Below are 22,316 nucleotides of genomic sequence, written 5' to 3'. Positions count from 1 at the left end.
GTAAATCAGGAATTTTATTTATTTTTTTAATACCGAACTATTAATAACATCTTGAGTTTGTCCATTTGGAATTTAAGTGAATTAAAAAAAAATCAAGATTCCTTCAAAAGGAAACATCAGTCCTTTAATCTCTGAGGATAGATCATTTCTTTGCTTTGGGACTTAAACCATGAACTCTCCCTACTCCAGAATGGATCCCAGAAAACTTAAGTTATAGAGAAGCAAGAGTCCTAACTGACCTGCAATCTCCTTTTTCTTTTACAACGGCACTTCTTCAGGATTTTTGTTGGTTTTGTTTTGTTCTGCTGGGTTGTGAAAATTCTTGGCAAGAATTAAAGACTAGGAGGCACAGTAAAAACAGTAGCGAAAATGGAGGTTTGATTTTATCAAAGAAGCCCATGTGCTGAACATCAAGCCAGTGCAATGGCTCTTCAAGTAAATTGCTTGAAAATGGAAACCAGTGACCTCAACTGGAACACAAGCAAAATATAAACGTGCCTGCATATGTAAATGTTGCCTCCTAACTTCCTTTATGTTGAATTGCTTAACTTTAAATAATATGTAAGATTTCATAGCTTCTCTTAGAGAAAGGAATTGAATGTTAAGCTGTCAGTCACGAAGACTGGGTCTCCCATTTCCCTCCCCTCTACTTTTGATATAAAATCAATGAACTGTTTTATTATACACATCTGGTTGTTACACTTCAGTAGTGCAGATGGGGCAGGGGAAAACAAGAGGTTCCTTGATGTCAGCCCTCCAAGCTGGGGCGTGATGGGCTGAGGGTTAGAGCAGGTGGTGGCCGGATTTGCTGATGACTGGCTGTCCTGAAGCCCAGGTCTGGGAAACGTAACCCCTTGCAAGCCTCTTCAATCCCCTGCGGGTCTCTGTCTACTCTGACACCACCCACTTCCTCTGGCCAAGGATTTGAAGACTCAAGTTCCAGAGCATGGTGGACCGAATATGACTTGGCCAAAACAAGAAGCATCTTCTAAGACAACACTTCTCTTGGTGTCGTAACGGTTGAGGAGACTGGAGGCCACCCACATTGCCTCCCATTCAGCGCCTGGATCCATACTGCTGTATTTATGTGCCAACCCCATGCCCTGTTCCCCTCAGAGGTGGCATTGCCCCCACAGTGATCAGCCCCCTGTCTTTCTACTCTCTCTCCGCTATTTCATGGCAAACTTACTTTGAGGCTTTGCTTTCATTTCATGCCGAGCACCCACTGGCTCATCAGATTCCCTGTGACCCCCAACATTCGTCACTATGATATGCACTGGGAGTCTTGACCAGTCTTTGCACGGAAGCCAAACAATGTCCTGATAAGAAAAGGACATGGACCACAAACGGCCTGAAGTACTCTGCTGTTGAAACCACTTGAGGGTTACCAGGGTTAACTGTGTCCTACTAAGAGTTCTCCTGTTTGCAAAGCAACCCTGTTGCTAGAGACTCAGCAGAGACAGGAAGACACTGAAATCAAGAGGACAACGGCTCACAATTGTATCTTGTTGCCAAACACTTCCCTATGCATACTCTTCTCTGGTAGGTCAACTGACGCATGTAGAGTGTTTCTGGCTTTTTCTTTGCCCATGACAATTTTCTTTTTTCTTTTTTTTTTTTGGTTTAGCTGATAGTATATCCCCCCAACCCAGAAAAGATAAGAAATCACTAGGAATTTACATCTGATTACCGTAGGTTCATTCTCCCATATGACAAGGCTTGAAGTTGCAAGGAGGAATAATACGTACTTGCTGTGTTGGTGTTTTGTTAGTATTTCTTTTTTAAGTTAAAATTAAGTGTTACTTTTCTGGAGAAGTAGCCAGAATAATACTCTCTCAAATTCAGAAACCTACCGGCACAATTTAAAGTCAGACGTTATTTCTAACCAAATTATATTCTTTTGTCTGCCAAGATATCTTGACAAGCTTAATATCTGAAGGCAGGCCTATATGATAATCCCAGCAGTATTCTGGGGATAAGATTTTAGTGGGTTTGTTGAGAAGGAAATACTTGTTTAGATGGCTTTCATCATGCCACTCGGCTTCTATGTCATTTTTCTTGTCCTGGAGGATTCCCTTGAAGCACTCCTGGGTGATGTTTAGGACCTGAGTGGGTGTTCCCCCAAAAATGGCCGCATGGTAATAAAAATCCCCCTGGCCAAACGGAATGTATGCTGCGGACTCTTTCCGCCTCTCGTAGGTGAACTCGTCAGGATCTGCCTTGTACCACCAGGCCTGTAGCTGAGCCACCGACTGGCCCAGGGTCTCCAGCCCAAAGGTGTCTTGGAAGACCTGGTCCACGTCCATGCAGAAGAGGAAGTCGACCTCATGCTGGATGTGGGCCACAATGTGCTCCCCGATGGTCTTCATGCGCATCATGCTGATGTCCTGCCACCTCTTCTCAGGCCTGATCTCAAACACTTTGAAGGAACGCAGAGGACCCAGCTCTATCAAAGGCATCCTGGAGACATCATCCACCATGATGTAAAATATGACTCTGTGGCCAACCATGAAGTACTTATTAGCAGATGTTAAGAACTCCTCCAAGTAATGCTCAATGTATCTGAAAGAAAGAAGAATGGGATAAATGAAACCTCTAGGATTTCTGCAGGAGGCGACATGCTATTCTCATCATCTTGTCTGTATTTTGCAGTTTAGGAAAGGAATTATTTTTGCCCCCATCCCAGACAAGTGCTTTCACACAGAGGGATGTGCCTGGCCACTCTCCACCATTCAGTCACTCAACTTTGGGGAGGTGGAGTGACTTACCTGACTGATGATTCTAGAAGGGTGACTGGGCATGCCCAGCCCCGCCCCCTCTTCTCTCACTCTTGGAAGCCGGCCAGGTGGAAAGAACATGTGTTCTCAACTGCTCTGGGCCTCGTACCGGTAGCTTAGTGGTACAGGCCCTGCTCCCACAACCAGAGGCTTGCAGTTTCTTGTGCTGTAGGTGCCTGGATGCCCAAGTCTTTCTAATTCTGTGGTTCAACATTAGGAGGCCCAGGGCCTTCAGATATAAGCCACATTCTCCAGTATCAGCTTTAACTGTAATGAAGGTGATATTCACTACCACCTGCCTTACTTAGCCCCTTGTCTTATTTATCAGTTGATTCAGACTTTGGGCAGGCAGAGGGGGCACTAGTTCTTTTTTGTTCCTGCTTTCTTGAGATATAATTGACATACATCATTGTGTAAGTTTAACATGTGCCAAGTGTTGATTTGGTGCACATATATTACAAAATGATTACCACTGTAGCATTAGTTAACACCTTCATCACATCACATAATTATCATTTCTTTTTTGTGGCCAGAAGATTTGAGATTTATTCTCTGAACAGTTTTCAAGTCTATAACACAATATTATTAACGATAATCACCATGCTGTATGTTAGATCCCCAGAACTTATTCTTCTGATAACTGCAGGTTTGTACCCTTCAATCAACATCAGGGGGCACTAGTTCTCAGGCCTCCCTTGAAAACCCCAACCTATACTCCAATGTTGCTACTGCCCTACCAGATGCAAGGGTGACGTGACCCTTGGGTCCTTTGGGGATGCATTAAGTCTAACCATCGCCACTCTCTTATCCTTCTCTGGGACCCAGAGAATGGGTTATGAGACATGGACATCCTTCCATATTACGCATTCACCCTGTGAATTTCCCTCTGGTCACCCCAAACACCAATCCATTAACCAGATACCACCATTATAAGACCCATCCCAATACCAGAGCAAACAAGCTCTGATTTAACCTTATTTTAACTATCTCATTTCCTTTTTAAAAAATAGATTTTATTTTTTAGAGCGTGTTTAGGCTCACAGCAAAATTGAGCTGAAATTGCAGAGAGTTCCCATATGCGCCCCCCCACTCCCCTGTCCCTCCCACGGCTTCCCCAATATCAACGTCCAGCACCAGGGTGGCCCATGCATTGCAGTCAATGAACCCACACTGACACATCATTATCAGGCTAAGTCCACAGTTTACATTCTATGGGTTTGGACAAATATATAAATGACAGGTATCTTTCATTATGTATGGTATTATACAGAGTATTTTCACTGCCCTAAAAATTCTGTGTTATGCCTATTCATCCATTTCCCCACTCCAACCCCTGGTAACTACTGATCTTTTTACTTTCTCCATAGTTTTGCCTTTTCCAGAATGTCATATAGTTGAAATCGTACAGTATGTAGTCTTTTCAGATTGGTTTCTTTTACTTAGTAATGTGCATTTAAGGTTCCTCCATGTCTTTTCAAGCCTTGATAGTTTTTTTTTTTTTTGCACTGATAATATTCCACCATCTGGGTGTGCCACAGTTTATTGATCCATTCACCTACTAAAGGACATCTTAGTTACTTCCAAGTTTTGGCAATTATGAATAAAGCTGCTATAAACATCTGTATGCAAGTTTTTGTGTGGACATAAAGTTTCAACTTTTTTGGGTAAACGCCAAGGAGTGCAGTTGCTGGACCGTATGATAAAAGCATGTTTAGTTTTGTAAGAATCTGCCAAACCGTCTTCCAAAGTGGCTGCACCATTTTGCATCCCACCAGCAGTGAGTGAGAGTACCTCTTGCTCCACATTTTCGCCAGCAGTTGGTGTTGTCAGTGGTTTCGATTTGGGTCATTCTAATAGATGTGCAGTGGTATTTTAGCTATTTACTTATTCATTCAAAAAACATCATGTTTGGGACTTCCCTGGTGGTGCAGTGGTTGAGAATCCGCCTGCCAATGCAGGAGACACCAGTTCGATCCCTGGTCTGGGAAGATCCCACATGCCGTGGGGCAACTAAGCCCGTGGGCCACAACTACTGAGGCTGTGTGCCACAACTACTGAAGCCCGTGCGCCTAGAGCCTGTGCTCCACAACAAGAGAAGCCACCGCAACGAGAAGCCTGCACACAACAAAGAGTAGCCCCCGCTCGCCGCAACTAGAGAGAGGCCGCACGCAGCACCAAAGAGCCAGAGCAGCCAAAAATAAAATTAAATAAATAAATTAAAACGAAACAAAACAGAACATCATGTTTGTGTCTTCTGTAAGCCAAGCTACACGCTATCTTGTGAAGCCATGGAGATGATGGAGAAGGGGAAGGAGGAGTAGTTGGCTGGCTTAACACAACTCATGCCACCCCCAGACTCATGCTCAGTGAAGGTGGAATAAGTGTAATTTGCTGATCACACTAACGGCCAATTATGGTGTTTTGTGAGTAATAATAAGTGGCACTTCTTTTTGCTTTTTGGTTGCTGCTTGGATTCCCTTTCGTTACTACAAAAATAAACTGTGCTTTTAATATTGGTCTCCGGAAACCCCAGCGTTGACAGTATTGATTCTTTAAATGGAGAGAATATATCGGAGCAATATTAAGAGGGGCTTCAACATGACTCTGGGGCTGGTGGCCAGGAAATCCTTCCATACTCTGGAACTTTAAGAACAATCTATTGCACCCTGAAGCCTGGGAGACAATCCCAGGGGAAGGGAGGGGGCCTTTGTTAGGTTTAACATTGTTTAGAGATTAAAGCACTGAGGTTGGCTCTGTGCATTGTTATTTGAAAACAAACCAAACATCATACCTCCTAAAAGTCCAAATCCACTCTTGGGAGGATTTATTGCTGCTGAGTACAAACAGTCCTCTCATGCCCCCGAGCGGAGAGCACATGGATTTCACCAGGATATGCGATTTACAGTTTAGTCCTGAGAAGCTGCAAGGAGATGGCAGAAACCATTGTGGAGCCGCCGGCAACGTTCTGCTCTTTTTGGAAACATCAGGATTAAATCTGTCAGCAGTGTGGCTGGCTTGTCCCCTCTCGTACCAAAGGACAAGGTGAGCTGAGCATCTGCTCCCGACTCAGTACAGATTCTTCTAGTATAAATGTCAAAACTCCAGTCACCCTTCTCAATTAGAGATGCCGCCTAGGCCCCTGGGATGAGCACATCCAGTGACATTAGGACTTGATCAGTACGGTGATGGCAATGGCTTCTGGGCTCTGGGTCGGAGGTCTCGGGAGAACGCTCAGATCTTCACTCAGATCATCCTGGGCCTTCACCTCTCTTTGTACAGGCGAGAGATCAACTTTCCATGTGGCTTTTGGAAAAGGTACAGATGGGAAGGCCCATGGCGGGGCGGGGAGGGAGGAGGCTAATAGGAAAAGTGAACTTTTAATTTTGTTTTGGAAAAAAAAAAAATCTTCAATATAACCCAAAAGAACAAAATGGGTTATATTGTATTTTAAACTAAGATTACAGCTACTACTTTTAAGTAAGAATGACTGCAGTTTGGGGAGAAATGTTCTAAACAAGGAAATGGAAGCTGAAACAGGAACCTATCCAACCTCTGGAAGAGGAAGTTCTGACCAGCCAGATCTCCTAGGGCCAAAGCCTCCAGGATGAATGGGCCAGGAAGCAGCCCAGGAACCCATGGAGGAGTGGTCAGCCATGCTGATGTGGAAAACCACCGCACTTCGGTCACTTCTCTCCCTGATCCTTGGTCCGGGGTCTTGAGAGCGTAGGAGAAACAATGACGCCCATTCGGGCTGTCTAACAGCTGGCATTTTTGGAATTTCCAGAGAGCTGTGGAGGTCAGGGCAGAGGCAGCTGTGGGCGTGCTGTAGACTCCGGGCTCAGTGGGTGCAGCAGACAGTCTTACCTGCAACCGAGGCCCTCAGTGAGGTGGGAAGTTGTCGACTCCCCGATCACTGTCTTGTTCTCAGCCTTTTGGGGCCTCAGCAGAAATGAGCCTGAAATGGTCCTATTACTCCATTCTCCTGTCTAACAATTCAGACACGTCACGAACAGCCTCCGTACGCCCAGGGGGCCCCTCGCCAACCTTCTGACAGTGGAACAAGAAAAAGTTAAAGTCAGTTTTATTGGCCACACCTACCTTCCGACAGCAAAAACCGTCAAGCCCACGGTAACTTTCTGTCTGGCATAATAATTTTCTAGGATAGCTCTGTTGTAGGTGCCTTCCCACACCACCGGCGCCTTCCATCTGGTCATGGTCACAACTTCTGGGCGTTTACTGGTGACAAAACAGAGTCCATGAATCAGGATGGCTTTTAATGTAGGGCAGAGACGCTCTGAGGGAAAATGGGTCAGCCATGGCTTATGGTGACTGTCCTTGAATCTCGACTGTAGTTTAACCTCAAACAGTCGGCTGGTGGTACGACATTTGCATCATCTTCTGGGTGAGGGACAGGAGACCCTGGCCCAGGTGTCTCTGAGGGCTGCGTTGGGGGACCCTGTGGGGACCTTACCTGTACAACTCAAACCCTCTGTCTCCCCGCCTTCCTGCCTGCCTTGTCCTCATCTTCCTTCTAAATCTCTCCTGCTGTCTCCCCAGCCCCTTCCTAAGCTGCCAGTGGCATCTCTGGGTGTTCTTCATCCCTGTGGGTGCCATCTGACCCTGAGAAAACCCTAGTGCTTGATGCAGGGGGACCAGAGAGTGCCATGAGAGCTGAAAGAGGAAGAAGCCGCTGTTTCAATTTGCCTTTTGCTAGAAGGGGATCCCTGGGTTGAACCTGGTTATAGGGCAAAAAGGGCCCCAGACTAAGGGGGTTCTGGTGTTTATCGTTCATTTGACAAACAAGGAGACAGTCACCCAGGAAAGAAGGGACCCTGCAGGCTGGGGCGCTTGCTCTGACCTCTCTCAGACCACGTGGCCTCTTTACTAAAGGCACAAAGCTGGGGGAGGTGGGAGGGGAGGATGTTCTCTGCACTCAGAACACTTGAAAGGGACTTGGCAGAGCCAACACAAACACAGGAAACAACGTAAGAGCAACGACAAAACACCAAGCTGTGAAGAGTAAATGCAGAAAGGCTGAGTAGCAGCTGGGGCCCAGCCCGAGGCGGGGTGGGGGGATGGGAGTGGGATGGCGGAGACTCAGCTCTGACCCCCATTTGCTCTGGAAGTGACTGCACTTGCCTGTTGGGAAGTAGCAACTGAAACAGTCATTTCGACTCGACCCCCATGGGCGAAGCTGAGTTTCTCCAGTGAGGCTGGGCAAGGCTGGGTCACCCCCTGCTAACCCCAACCCCCAGTAGAGTCTCACTCATGCCTCCTGTCTCTCTGTCCCCAAGCTCTGCACTCCTATTCTGGAGCTGACTCAGCCCTCCCACCCCTGCCCTGTGCCCTGCTTCAGCTTCAGGGCTGCTTCCTTCTTCCCCACACAGTGAATCTCCTCCAGAGATGGGGAGGGACACTGCCAGGCTGCTCTCGCGGCCCTCCTCACCTTGTCTGGAGTCTCAAACCCCACCCCAGCTCTGCCCTCCCACCCCGGGTAAGACAGCTGCATGGCTGCATGGCTGCACAGGGAGAGCTGCTCTTGGTTTCCTTCCATCATGAAAGAAGCTATTTTGGACTCTGCACCAACCTGTGTGGGATACTTTCACATACACTTTCTCATGTAGTCCTTGCAAAAGCCCTGCCATGTATTATGTTCATTGTACAGATAAGAAAACCAAGGCTCAGAGAGGCTTGTTAACATGTCCAAGGCCAAACAGCTAATGATGTAACGAACACACACTGGACACTTCCTATGGAACCAGGCACAGTACCAAGGGCTTCACCCTTCAGAGGTAGGTGCTATTTTGAGTCCCATTTTATCAATGAGGAAACTGCAGCACGGAGCAGTTAAATAACTTGTCTGAGGTCACACAGCTAGTAAGAAGCCAAGCTGGGATTTGAACCCAGATAACCTGACTCTGTAGTCTGTGCTCTGAACCACTGTACCTATTGCTTCTTATATTGATTATTTATTTGCTAGGCTGATGAACTGGGGTTAAAACACAGGTTTGTCAGTCATTTCCACTCAACTTACTACTTCAGCATTTTTTATCAGTGCAGAATGAGAAATGATGAGGTTTTTTGTTTTTAGAAGCCTATGTGATGCTTTTAGTCACATAAAACTCCCAGCTTTGTTGAATGACTGGATTTCAAACCAACACACACACACACACACACACACACACACACACACACACACACGACTTATCCTTCTATAACCAATGTTTCTGAACATAAACCCTCCCATGCAGGGCTTCCCTAGTGGCGCAGTGGTTGAGAGTCCGCCTGCCGATGCAGGGGATGCGGGTTCGTGCCCCGGTCCGGGAGGATCCCACATGCCACGGAGCGGCTGGTCCCGTGAGCCATGGCTGCTGGGCCTGCACGTCTGGAGCCTGTGCTCCACAACGGGAGAGGCCACAACAGTGAGAGGACTGTGTACCGCAAAAAAAAAAAACAAAAAAAAACAAAAAACCCTCCCATGCGTTGTCACCTCATCCATTGCCTGTCAAGGATCTCTCAGCAGTTCTGTCCCAGGCCATCAGCTAAGCCATGCAGCCATGCGTGAGCTGAACATTTGGCAAGCCGGTAATATCATTTTTAAGAAAAGGAAGAAAAAGAGGAAGAGAAAAAGGAGGAAAGGCCGGTATTCTTATTTAATACTTCTGGGTACAGGGGCTGTCCTTGACTTTCATTCTCTCACTGAATCCTCACAACTACCTTCTAGAGCGGGTGCTGTCCTCACCCGTTTCACAAATAAAGAAAGCGGGGGTAGGCGAGAAGGAGAAGGGAACTACATCTTTCGCCATTTCATCAACAGGAGGGGCCAGACCAGGGCCCTCAGCCCCACCACGCACATCTGCTAAGTCTCTGCTCTGTGCCAGGCCCAGAGCTGAGCACGGAGGTCAGAGGAATGAGACTTGTCCTACCCCTTGAGAGTCTCACAGTCCTGACAGGTGGTCTACCACATGCTCCTCCACTGCACGACCACTCAGTCTACACCTTCTAGAAAGACTGAGTCAGGACACCAGTGTCCAGTTTGTTTACTTGGCTGGGAAGAGTCCTTTGAGCAAGAAAAAAAAAAAGCAGTAATATTAAAATTAACGTTTCATTAAAAATTAAAATGTTCTATTTCCCAGCTGTTAATTATTAAATTCCACTGGCAATTCCAACATGTCAGCGACCCTGACTAGGAAGCCAGATGACAGGCTGAAAACGCAGGCCGTGGGGAGGAAGATGGGGTGTGGGAAGATGATCGAGATCAGCTTCCTGGATGAACCTCTGCTCAGACAGCCACCCCACCCCACCCTGAAAAAAAAAAAAAGACAAGTGACAGCAGGCAAACCACACATGTGTAAGAGCAAAAGATGTCCAAGGTTACCAAGATGGGGCTCTAAAAGGAGGAAAAAGTACCAGGAAAGATGGGAAACTGCCCAAATGCCTTCTTTCCAAGCAGGGCACCCACTGTGTTCCTTCAGCTTGTGGGGTTCCACCAGTACAGGCTAAAGGTTTCCCACAAAATAAAAGGGCCTGCATAACCCAAACACACACCTAGCTAGGTAATTGGTAGCTTTTACATTCTGTGTACTTATGTATGGGTACGTTGTGGTCCCCAAGGATGGGGAAGAGGAAGCGTTAAAGTTCTATGAATCATGCAGCAGTTCAAAACAGGTGTGGAATGCATACAACGTGTTATTTACTGGACTCCTTCCAGGCAGCAGCACGTAGCCAAGAGCTGATGGTGACATGAACAAGGGTGGTGGCTGTGGGATGGCGAGAAGGAGATGATGTGGGAAGAATCTGCAGGGAAGAGTTAACAGAACATGTAAATGAATTAGACTGTGGGATGGATGAAGGAGCGGATGAAGGAGGAATCAGAGAGGTCTCCTGGACTCTGGCTTGAGATGGGGAATGAGAAGAATGAGGGTGAGGTAGGATCAAGAACTCCACCTGGGTCACGTGAGACGCACAGAGGTGTCGGGCAGGCAGTCAGACACAAGCAGGGGATCAGGGAAAACCTTTGGACTAAAGATATAAATGTGGGTGTCCTTCTCCCATGGATGGTGTCTGATGCCATGGAAATGGGTGAGAGCACATTGGAAGATGGTATAAAGAAAAGAGATGGGGATACTGGACTCAACCTCCAGAAACTAATATTTGATGGCTGGGAAGAGGGAGAGGCCCCAGTTAAGGAGACTGAGAAGGGAGGTGGGAGAAGTATGAGGAAAATTAAGAGGATGTGATGATACAGAGAGTAAGTGAGATTGATGTAAAAATGTATACACAGTATACTAAGATGTTTCAGACAGTTTACAGAAAAGGATACATTTCTATAAATATATTTGTTTATTCAATTGTTCATCTTTCATTCAGTTATGCAAGAAATATACTTTAGTTCCTGAGAAGGCTTAGATTTGGTGTCACTACAAATCAATATTCTTTAAATATCTGTTCGCCAGTTGTTTGGAGGAGAAACTGAGCGGTGCGTGGGGGAGAGTGGAGAGAGTGACAGCTGGTGGCTGTGAGCTGTTCCTCTTCTCTGACCCCAGTAATTCAGCCCCGGCCCCGCCTTCCAAGTCCCACTCAGCAAAGCACAAGTGCCACAGTAAAAGTGTGCCGCCCTCCTTTGAAGGGAGCTTGGCGACCATCTCTAGCTCATCTAGCTGACCCTTGGCGCGGGGCATGGGGGCGGGGGTGTCTCATCACCCCCCCACACACACACATCTAAGGAGCTTGTCAAAGCTACAGTGCCTCCATATTCTTACATTTCCAGGAATGGTTTAGCATCTCATAGATGGCTACCCTATGTCATTGTCCAGCTCTTCAAATGACACATGGGAGGCCAAAATCCCCCATCCTTTCACACTGACATGGATCCCTTATCCCAAAACAATAAGAGAACTTGCCAGAACATGTTCAGTCTTTCCAGAGCCCAAGCCCCCTCATGCTGGAATAGACACTACTCTCCCCTGATCCTCCTCCTACCTCTACAGCCACTCCTGCTCCTTCTCAGACTTCTCTTCCTCCACTGGCCCTGTAAAGGCTGATGTCAGACATCCACCTGGTGGCCTCATCCAGGCCTGCAGATCCCATTGCCACCTGTACTCTGATGGCTCCTCTTCCTACATCTCTACTACGTATCTTCTGCCACACTTATGGGCACTGCTATAGACTTGACTGTTGTGTCCCCCCAAAATTCATGTGTTGAAACCTAATCCCATACATGATGGTATTAGCGGGTGGGGCCTTAGGGAGGTGATTAGGTCATGAGGGTGGAATCCTCATGAATGGAATTAGTGCCCTTAGAAAAGAGACCCCAGAGAGTTCCCTCTTCCCTTCTACCACGTGAGAAAACAGTGAGAACATGACCGTGTATACATTAGGAAGTGGGTCCTCATCAGACACCACATCTTCTGGGGCCTTGATCTTGGACTTCCCAGCCTTCAGAACTGTACAAAAAATATTTTTGTTGTTTATAAGCCATCCAGTCTATGGTATTTTGTTATAGCAGCCTGAATGACCAAGACAGGCACCCTGTGAATCTCTGTCCAGATGCCCCACAAGTACCTGAATCCACATACATCCCCAGTTGAGCTCATCGCCCCTCACGCCCCCACCACCACTAACAGACCCTTTCCTGGTCAATGGCACCACCACCCACCAGTCTCTCAGGCCTCACGGTCATCCCAGACAGCTCCTACCTCCTTACCCCCAAACCGCATCCTTCTAAGTCAGGTTGATCACACCTCCTTACTAATCATGGCAAATATTAGTTGCACACCTAGTGCCCCTACAGGACAGTGAACTTCTTGAATATAACCATACTGATTGATTTCTACTGTCTCCTGTGCCTAACACAATGTCTAGTACAGAATTTTTGACCATGACTCATAGTGAGAAATACATCTTCTGTCACAAACACATATGCACATACACATATATACGGAAGCAAAAATTCCACTAAACAATACCTATGCTTACTTCATGTGATACCTTCTGATTTTCTATTTGATTTCAATTTTTTTAAAAGTTGTTTTTAACCCATTCAGCTAATTTCTGAACACATTAATGGGTAGTGACCAGTAGTCTGAAAAACACCAGCTAGCATATCATAGGTGTTTGATAAATATTTGTTGTATGTTAAAGAATGCGTGCATGGCCCTATGAGATTCTGGGTCATCACTGCCATTTTACAGATGAGTTAACCGAATCACAGAATTTTCTTGCTCTGACTCTAGATTCTGTGGCTTTCCACAACACCCCGTGGCCTGTAAGAACACTTCCAGCCCCAGTATTTTGTGATTCATTTGCTGCCACTGGCTAACTGCTGTCAGAATCACTGTAGTTGTTGCTCAAGCATTTAAGTCAAAATATCCAGCCTCTCAGTTTCTCATCTAATCTGTTTTCAAGGTCTAATAGATGCTAAGACTCTGTCTCCTCAGTCAGGAACACTCTCCACGGCACTGTTGCCTATGCAGCCCCCCACCACTGCTGAGCTATGGATTTACTGTACTTGGGGCGATGCTTCTTTTCTTACTGTGGATTAAACCAGTCCAAGAGCTGAAGCTCTTCTTCGTCCTCCTTTCTTTGTTCCTTTGCTTTGTCTATGTCTTCTTCTTCTTCGTGGTAACTGTGGGTCCTACATACAAAGGGAAAACAAGCTGAGGAAGGCAGGGAGGGAAAACAAGCTGAGGAAGGCAGGAAGGTGAGTGAGGATCCTGCAAAAATGGGTGCCAAGGCAGAGAACATGTGCACCAAGTGAATGTCTGGAGAAAGGTTCATGATACTAAACGTTTATTCATAAAGACGTACTTTTGATGCAAAGGTGCAGTACTCACCTTTCTTATTATCCTCCCAGGTCAGCACAGTTAGCAATTTAATGACCCAACAACCATCAGGTTATTTCAGGGGGAGGGAAACTTCATAAAACCGTCCTCATGAAAACGTTTTAGAGTATGACAGTCTTTCCTGCAATCCCAACTTTAGCCTGAATTTCACTCATCCTCAAGTTAAATGGGAAAAAATAAAAACATGAAAACCAAACTTAATGTCCCAGCCCCAACCATGAAATAGAGTCCTTGGGTGCTTCCAATAGGCCAGAAAGACAAGTGACTGAGTTTATGGCTGTGAAACCATGTTTGTTTGTTTTTTTTGTCTTTAATTTTTTTTAACATCTTTATTGGAGTGTTAATTGCTTTACAATGGTGTGTTAAGTTTCTGCTGTATGACAAAGTGAATCAGCTCTACATATACAAATATCCCCATATGAAACGATTTTATTTGGACTCTATAGTGTCGGGTGGATAAACAGACCATCGTCTGACCGCCTTACCCATTGTTAAACCAGCTTGGAAACCACCAGCCCTTCTGAATGCTGCTGTCACCAACTTCTGGGTTTCTAAGAAGTGAAAAAGATGACAAACGTTTTTAGAAAATGAGGCAGTCCCAAACTGGGGGGTTTCCAAACTCTTTTTATGGCAGGTCACTTAAAAAAATTTTTTTAAATCACTAATTCATAAAATGAACCGAAGCGACACAGCTCTAGCTGAATGAGAGAGGATGGACCTGACACTCCCTGGATCTCCCCTCCCTTGGGCGTCCCCTGGCGCTCAGTTTATCCAGGGAGCCCTAGCAGGGAGAGAAGGAGAGAAGAATGACAAGATGTGGAGGTAACTAATACATAACTCTGGGTCCTGGATCTGCCACTTACTAGTTGTGTGACTGTGATCGTACATTTTCCCTCTCTGAAGCTTGATTTTCTCCTCTGAAAAGTTAGATGCTAATAATAACAACAACAATAATAAATCTACCATGAAGGTGGCTTTGAGGACTAAACAAAGTAGCATACGTAAAAGAGCTTTCTAAGTTGAAAATTACTGTAGCAAGTCGGCATCTTTCAAAAAAACAGTGCACGTTTCCAAGAATGATCTCTTTTGCTAAATGAGGAGAATTTGAGTTGCTACAAAGGTCAGCAGTGACAGACTCAGGAAATCTGAGGGTCTCTAAACCAGAAAGAAGCTCAGCAATCTGTAATCAGAACCACTTTCACCATGCACATGCTGAAGTGTCCACATTCATGGTAAGAGTCTCTCCAAGGTGGGCACCTTCCAGAGGAGGGAAAAGAGGGGGAAGCCAGGGGATACAATGCTCTTCGGTTGGACAAGTAAGGTGGTGAGGCATGAATGGGTATAAACAATAAGAAACCTATTTTAAAGCCCATTTACTTTCAAGAAGTGCTTGAGATGGTTTATGATTAAGAAGGTACGGTTACTTTTCTTTTTCCCACTTGCATAAAATGAATAAATTTTCCAAAATTAAAAAAAAGAAAAAGAAGGAATGGTTACAATAAATAGGGAAACAATACAAGAATGAAGACAAAACTAAACAAACCAAACAAAAACAAAAGGAAACAGAGGAATATTTTAGTCACTCAGGTAGGTGTTTTCACATGACTTGGGTCATCTCAGCCACTCTGTGAGAATAAAAGTTTTACCTTTATTTTTATTTTATGGCTGAGATATTGGTTGAGTGGGTTTGAGCAAACTGCCAAGATCCCATGGCATGTAAGCACAAAAGCCAGGATTTAACACCAGGGGAGAAATTATATCAGAAATGAAGGCCGAGGAAAGTGCAAGTTAAGCTAAGCACAACACTTTGCTCTGAGCTTCTTGGCAACCAAGACAAAGACAGAAAAATGAAGGCTTTCAGAGTCCTAACTGCCAATCATCACCATCATCATCCTCCTCCTCCTCCTCCTACACACACTAGTTCACTGGGAAACCCAAACTTTTTTCCTGATCCTTTGTCTCAACAAAATTTCTTGCAGGGGTCTTTATACAACATGTAGTGGGCTGCATAATGGACAATATCTACCCTGATTATTTTTAAGAGCAAGGCAGGAATGTCCTCCAGACAACACTACTTAAAGAGATAGATAGTTGATGAGAAGCAAGGACAAAACAAGAGTCACGGTTCTATAAAGGCAAGACTAGGGGGCTGGAGGAGTACAGGCCAGACCCCTGCGACCCCTCCCCTCCATCTGTGACCAGAGCTGCATCACCACCTGCCATGTTAAGAATGGACTGTAGGGGTGCCAGAGTGGACATGGGAGGCATCCCATAGATATCTAGAATTCAAAGCACTTACTTTGACTGGTTTATCCAGAACAAAGAGGCTTCTGGGCTAAAAGCAAATGAGAAATAAAAACATATCATGTTACTTTTAATTTGGAGAAAACCATTATCATTGAAGCCCTGGGCTGAGGTGAGAGCTTGGGTTTTGTCTACTCCCAGGTTTCCACCTTCCTTTGAGATAGAACCAATGATATCAAGGGACTTCAGGCACTTCTGGATTACTCAGAACAAGGGGTGGGAAGAAGGTCTCTGGAGAATCTCAAATCTCAGTTAAAAAAAAAAAAAAAAAGATGGTAGCTCTCCATTGTCCAGGGTGGCCTTGCTGAGGGAGAGGCTCCACAGACAGGTCCCCTCCTGCCACCTGCTCAGGAATCACCCAGGATTATCTTAAAACCAACGACTGCAGAGTCAGCATACCACCAGCTCAGAGCCTTCTACAGAGCAGCCTCAAAGGGCATTTCTTTAGCTAACGAAGGCAGTGAGACCATCTGAAGGCACCTACAAGACTGGACCAGCGACTGTATGACTCCTCTAGGGGACCACCTCCCTTCATTCAAAAAATACTTGCTGACAGTGTGTTACATGCCAAGTGCTGGGGATATGGTATTGACTGAGACAGACACAGTCCCTATGCGTCCTTGGGATACAGACAAGCTAGTGGGGAGAGCAGAAAAAAAAAAAAGCATAAGTAACCAGGAGCACTTAACAGGAAGACCTGGAAGGCTTCCCAGAGGAGGGGATAATGTTTTAGCTGAGTTCTGAAGGATAAATAGGAGTCCAGGGCAAGAGGAAGTGGGAAGAGTGTCCCTAACAGAGACAAAAATATGCAGAGGCCCTGAGAAAGGAAGGAGGCACTTAAATGTGCAAGGAAATAAACAGAGAAGTAGCCAGAGGTCCCCTCGCTGGGGCCTGCTGGGGATTTTGCCCTTGAAGAATTTTAGGCAGGAGACGAATAGGGTCCTATCTGTAGGCCTTGTGAGAGTAGATATGGGTGACTAGTCATGAGGTGCTGGCAGTGGTCCAGGCCCAGGTCAAGGCAGCCAGGGAGATGGAGGGAGAGGAGTGCACTGACTTGAGAGACATTTTGGGGGTAAAGGGACAGGACTTGTAGTACTAGATTCCTCCATTGTTTTGTGCACGGAAGCTGTGCCCAATGGCTAAACCTTACTTGCTCACTTCTCCTCCCTGTGAATAAAAAGGAGAGAGCCTGGTAGAAAGAGTTCTGGACCTGGGCTCAGGCACCTGCCCTGGCTCAGCGCCTTTCTGGCCCCAGCTGCCCTCATCTCTGAAAAAAATAAATGACTAATATTTGTTTCAGACTCTGCCTCCTGCCCCTGCTGGGAGTCCGCATCTCCTGGTAGGAGTAAAATGCATGCTCTCTTTCCACTTATAGTTTCCCCTCTGAGCTCAATACTTGTGGACCAAGCTCTAACATCCCTTGTTTCTAAATCTGTTTATCGATCTGACAATATTCATAATAGCTAATACTTGGCCAGGGACTGTTCTAAGCAACTGACATGTATTAGCTCATTAAATCCTCACAACAATCAGTGAAGGAGATTCTGTTCTTCCTCAGAGGCACCGACACATTAAGTGGTTTTGTTCAAGGTCCTACTGCTAGGAGAAGAAACAGGATTTGAACCTGGGGAATCTGACTCCACGCCCTACAAGAGGAGGAAGGGAGAGGGGACAGGAGGGGGCGGACCCGCTGCAACTCAGCACTCAGACCCTCACCTAGCACTCAGGGCGTCAATCTGTAGATTCAGATTCACCACCTTGTCCCAACATTTTAATTTGCCATCTTGCCCTTTGCACCCTCCTCTCCCAGAAGCCTTCGACATCTCAGGTCACAGCAACACCCACGCTGCAGTGTATGGCATTTGACACATATTCATCCTTCAAGGCACAGCTCAAATGCCACCTCTTCCGTGCCTTCCTTGGTATGATCTTAGCACAGTGCCTGGCACACAGTAGGTGCTCAATAAATATTTGTACATGAAGGCAAAAAAAATAGATCCCTCTCTAAGCCAAACATAATCTTTGCCTTCTTGAACTCTCCTGGTCCCTTTTCTCTCCCCTCTGATGTCCTTCCTCCACTTCGCATTGTTGGCTATTTTTTTTTTTAATTTAACTTTATCTAGGCTTTTGGTTTGATTTTCTAACTTTGACTTAAATTTATTTATTTATTTATTTATCGTTGTGTTGGGTCTTTGTTGCTGTGCACGGGCTTTCTCTAGTTGCGTCGAGAAGGGGCTACTCTTTGTCGCGTTGCATGGGCTTCTCGTTGCGGTGGCTTCTCTTGCTGTGGAGCACAGGCTCTAGGCGCGCGGACTTCAGTACTTATTGCACGTGGGCTCAGTAGTTGTGGCTCACGGGCTCTGGAGCACAGGCTCAGTAGTTGTGGTGCACAGGCTTAGTTGCTCCATGGCATGTGGGATCTTCCCGGACCAGGGATCGAACCCGTGTCCCCTGCATTTGCAGGTGGATTCTTAACCACTGTACCACCAGGGAAGTCCTGCATTTTTGGTTTATTGGTGTGTACGTCTGTTTGCTCCATCCAGAGCATAACCCCTTGAGGGTAGGAATTCTCCTTGGCTCACACTGTATCCCTCACAGCACTCGGCATGAACAACCAGCTCAAGAAGGAGCCCCAGACGATGAATCAGATCTGAGTTCCAGTTAGAACTTGGACAGAAATTCACTGTTAAGTCACTTCACCTATTTGGTCTCCATTTTGTCACTTGAAAAATGGGAACTCTCAACTAAAGGAAGGGTTGTAATCGTGGGTCGAGAATGGGCTGCAACCAGACAGCCCCGGACCTAAATCTTCCTGAAAATGTGACCTTGAACATTCACATTTAACATTGTGGAGACTCAGTGTTCCTCATCTGGAAATGCTGACTAATACTTACTTGCAGGCCTATTTTAAGAACTGGAGGGAATGTACAGTGCAGTTCCTGGCACCTGCAAATACTCAATAACTAGTAGCTGCTATCATCAAAATCACCCTCACTATCATTACTTTATTATAACTTTTAAAGTTTCTTCCATCTCTAAAATTCTAAGAATTTTTTTTTATCCAGCCTCAAATCAAACATTCTTTCAGGATGCTCTACTGACAATAGTTCTCTTTCCTAATCAGTTGATGTGTTCGACTGAGTTATTTTACAACCCTTTTTAGCTACAGTGCTGCCCACCTGTCTAAGGTTAGTGCCCTCAGCTCACCTCAGATCATCACATGGCCAATTCACAGGGTGGCAAAGAATCTGCTCCCTTTTAAACCTCTTGCAGACATTCAAATAGATTCCTCACATTGAAGAATTATGTGGCTGCAGTCTGGGTGCCAGACTATGGCCCTGAAGAGCAGCCAGAACCTACTCCAGTTACTGTGCAGAGAACAGTGTGCCCAGCACTGCAAAATAACCCTCTTTATGAGAGGCCAGTGCCAAGATGCACATTTGGGCCTTTGGATCCCATAATTTAATTTTGTGAAGTACCCAAAATATGGAAGTATGACTCTGGCTGCAATTCACAACACCAAGGTTATCCAACCAAGCGCTCAGAGCTTGAAGGTTACCGACACAAGCAACTCAATTCAGGGGAGGAACCCAAAGGGTGCTTGCTCTTCCGCTGGATTCTTCCAACTGCTAGAGCTCTTCCTTCTGTTATTTGCCAAAATCCCCTGTCCTCTTCTCCCCTCTGAGCAGATGATGAGGATGGCGGTAATGATGATGATGATAATGGTGATAGCAGCTAGCATTTACTGAGTGTGTTGCCCTAAGCGCTTTATACACAATAACTTATTTAATCCACCAACCCTATGAAGCAGGTACTACTGTTATGCCCATTAAAAAAAAAAATAATCCAGGTTTACTAAAGCTTTTACAGGTATGCAAACTGGTCTGCTCCACAAATACACTCACTAAGACAGGGAGAACAGCCTCCTATTCATCGGTCATTTCTTTTTTTTTTTAACTTATTATTTTATATTGGAGTATAGTTGATTAACAATGTTGTGAGAGTTTCAGGTGTACAGCACAGTGATTCAGTTATATATATACGTGTATCTATTCTTTTACAAATTCTTTGTCCATTTAGGTTGTTACATAATATCGAGCAGAGTTCCCTGTGCTATACAGTAGGTCCTTGTTGGTTATCCATTTTAAATACAGCAGTGTGTACACGTCAATCCCAAACTCCCTAACTATCCCTCCCCCCACCCTTCCCCCCGGTAACCATACGTTTGTTCTCCTATTTTTAAAGATAGGGAAACTGAGGAACAGAGTGGCTGAGTAACTTACCCAAAGTCACAGAGCAGGTAAGTGGTGGCACAGGACCAGCCCCAGGCAGCCTAGCTCCAGACTCCAGCGAGGATATTTCCTCAGCCCTCAAGTATCTAAGGAAGCCCCAGGGTCCCTGCATCCAACACTGAGTCATCTTTTCTTTGGACGAAGTACCCACAGTTTCAATTCAAAAGACCTGGTTTATAGACCACTTCAACAGGGTCACTCTCTAGCTTGTCTTGTTTTTCTTAAAATGAGTTGTTCGGAATGAAACAGGATAACACTCCAGAAGCCGTGAGATCTATGCAGCACCCCAGGGAATAACAGCTCTGGAGCCTAGAGAATCCTCCTTCTACTGATGTACCTGAAGGTGCAGTTCCTTTATAAGTGGCCAAGATTGTCCGGCTGGCTCATCAAATCTTAGAATTTAAGAATTGAAAGAGACATTCTAATGTTCATCCAGGCCATCATCTTGAACTTGGGAGGCTTCTAAGACACTTCACCATGAAAATATCAGTGGTGACGAGACAGCTCTCCTGGCCCAGAATTGTAAGATGGCCTTTTTTTTTTTTTTTTTTTTAATTTATTTTATTTTTGGCTGTGTTGGGTCTTCGTTTCTGCGCGAGGGCTTTCTCTGGTTACGGCGAGCGGGGGCCACTCTTCATCGCAGCGTGCGGGCCTCTCACTGTCGCGGCCTCTCTTGTCACGGGGCACAAGCTCCAGATGTGCAGGCTCAGTAGTTGTGGCTCATGGGCTTAGTTGCTCTGCGGCATGTGGGATCTTCCCAGACCAGGGCCCGAACCCGTGTCCCTGCACTGGCAGGCAGATTCTCAACCACTGCGCCACCAGGGAAGCCCTAAGGTGGCCTTTTTGAAAGAAAGGCTGAGCTGTACCAATGCCTCTTAAGTCAAAACCATCGTGCATTTTTGTAGCCACTTGCGGAGATTCCTTTCTGTCAGAGGCCTCTGCAGCTGGAATCTCCGAGGCATTGGTAGTTTCCAAAAACAAAGAAGCAGCTCAAATATTTGGGGTGAATCCACGGATGAACTTGAAAACTCAGAAATATTTAATTCATTTTGCTTTCCAGGGTTAAAAGAAAGACAAAATACCCCACAGTTTTGCCAGGCACAAATGAATCACCAGCAATTCAGAGTGTATTTTGCACCAAAATCAACAAGCTTGAGTTGTTCCTTTAAACTTTGCAAATATTTTAGGACTGCAAAAATCAGGGTGGATTTCTCGTGGAATTCCTGTCTGAAATTTCTTAAGGTAATTTCCATATCTGGTCATATAAATAATTTAATATGACATTTTGGTCTTAATATGACCTTACTCTTTCTGGCTCTAGCCTACCCAGAACCGCAAAGGTATAAAAATCAAGACATTAGGAACATGGCAGGAAGGAAGATAATTAATTACTTAGAAGGTGCATGAAGATCTTATGATTTTGGGCTTCCCTGGTGGCACAGTGGTTAGGAATCTGCCTGCCAATGCAGGGGACATGGGTTCAAGCCCTGGTTGGGGAAGATCCCACACGCTGCAGAGCAACTAAGCTCGCGTGCCACAACTGCTGAAGCCCGCGCGCCTAGAGCCCGTGCTCCGCAACAAGAGAAGCCACCGCAATGAGAAGCCCGCACACCACAACGAAGAGTAGCCCCTGCTTGCCGCAATTAGAGAAAGCCCGTGCACAGCAACGAAGACCCAGCGCAGCCAAAGATAAAATAAATAAATCTTTAAAAAAAAGAAAAAAAAAGGATCTAATGATTTTAAAGACAGTCTAGGGCTCAGGGATACAGGAAGGATGGAATCCCTTCTTTATGGTGTCAGTTAATCCTAATTTTAATTCAACCTGCTGACTTGGCTGATACCTGGAGATTAGAGGAGACTTTCATTAACATCGCTTTATCATGTTTCATAATTACCTGTTGATATATTCCCAAAACACAACAATTACAGTTGAGACAACCAGCATTGACAGAATCACTTTTCCTTTGACATTCATTATTTTCTCCTGGGAAAAGAAAAGAAGAGGGGGAAAAATAGATTAAATATTGAGAATGGGATATGGTTGTTTTTTTTTTTTTTAAAGATTTTTTTGATGTGGACCTTTTTTTTTTTAAGTCTTT

General features: G+C 45.5%; 1 protein-coding gene across 3 annotated transcripts in view; it reads right to left on the bottom strand.

Annotated features, from left to right (window-relative positions):
• Positions 1 to 725: 725 nt before the first annotated feature.
• The window catches only part of GGTA1 (glycoprotein alpha-galactosyltransferase 1 (inactive)), a 31,360-nt gene continuing 9,769 nt past the window's right edge, over positions 726 to 22,316 (bottom strand). The window contains exons 2-7 of one of the 3 annotated variants that reach the window (XM_079707039.1): positions 22,113 to 22,201; positions 15,921 to 15,956; positions 14,107 to 14,172; positions 13,312 to 13,404; positions 6,876 to 7,013; positions 726 to 2,562 (exon numbers count right to left, since the gene is read on the bottom strand). In XM_079707039.1, the coding sequence (XP_079563165.1) occupies positions 1,869 to 2,562; positions 6,876 to 7,013; positions 13,312 to 13,404; positions 14,107 to 14,172; positions 15,921 to 15,956; positions 22,113 to 22,192 (1,107 nt within the window). In that variant the 5' untranslated portion in view covers positions 22,193 to 22,201 and the 3' untranslated portion in view covers positions 726 to 1,868. Of the gene's footprint in view, positions 2,563 to 6,875; positions 7,014 to 13,311; positions 13,414 to 14,106; positions 14,173 to 15,920; positions 15,957 to 22,112; positions 22,202 to 22,316 lie in introns of all 3 variants that reach the window. The other 2 variants (XM_079707041.1, XM_079707040.1) reach the window with 2 other exon arrangements.

Source organism: Hyperoodon ampullatus, assembly GCF_949752795.1.
Source record: "Hyperoodon ampullatus genome assembly, chromosome: 6".
NCBI lineage: Eukaryota > Metazoa > Chordata > Mammalia > Artiodactyla > Ziphiidae > Hyperoodon > Hyperoodon ampullatus.
This window is presented reverse-complemented; position numbering and strand designations above follow the sequence as displayed.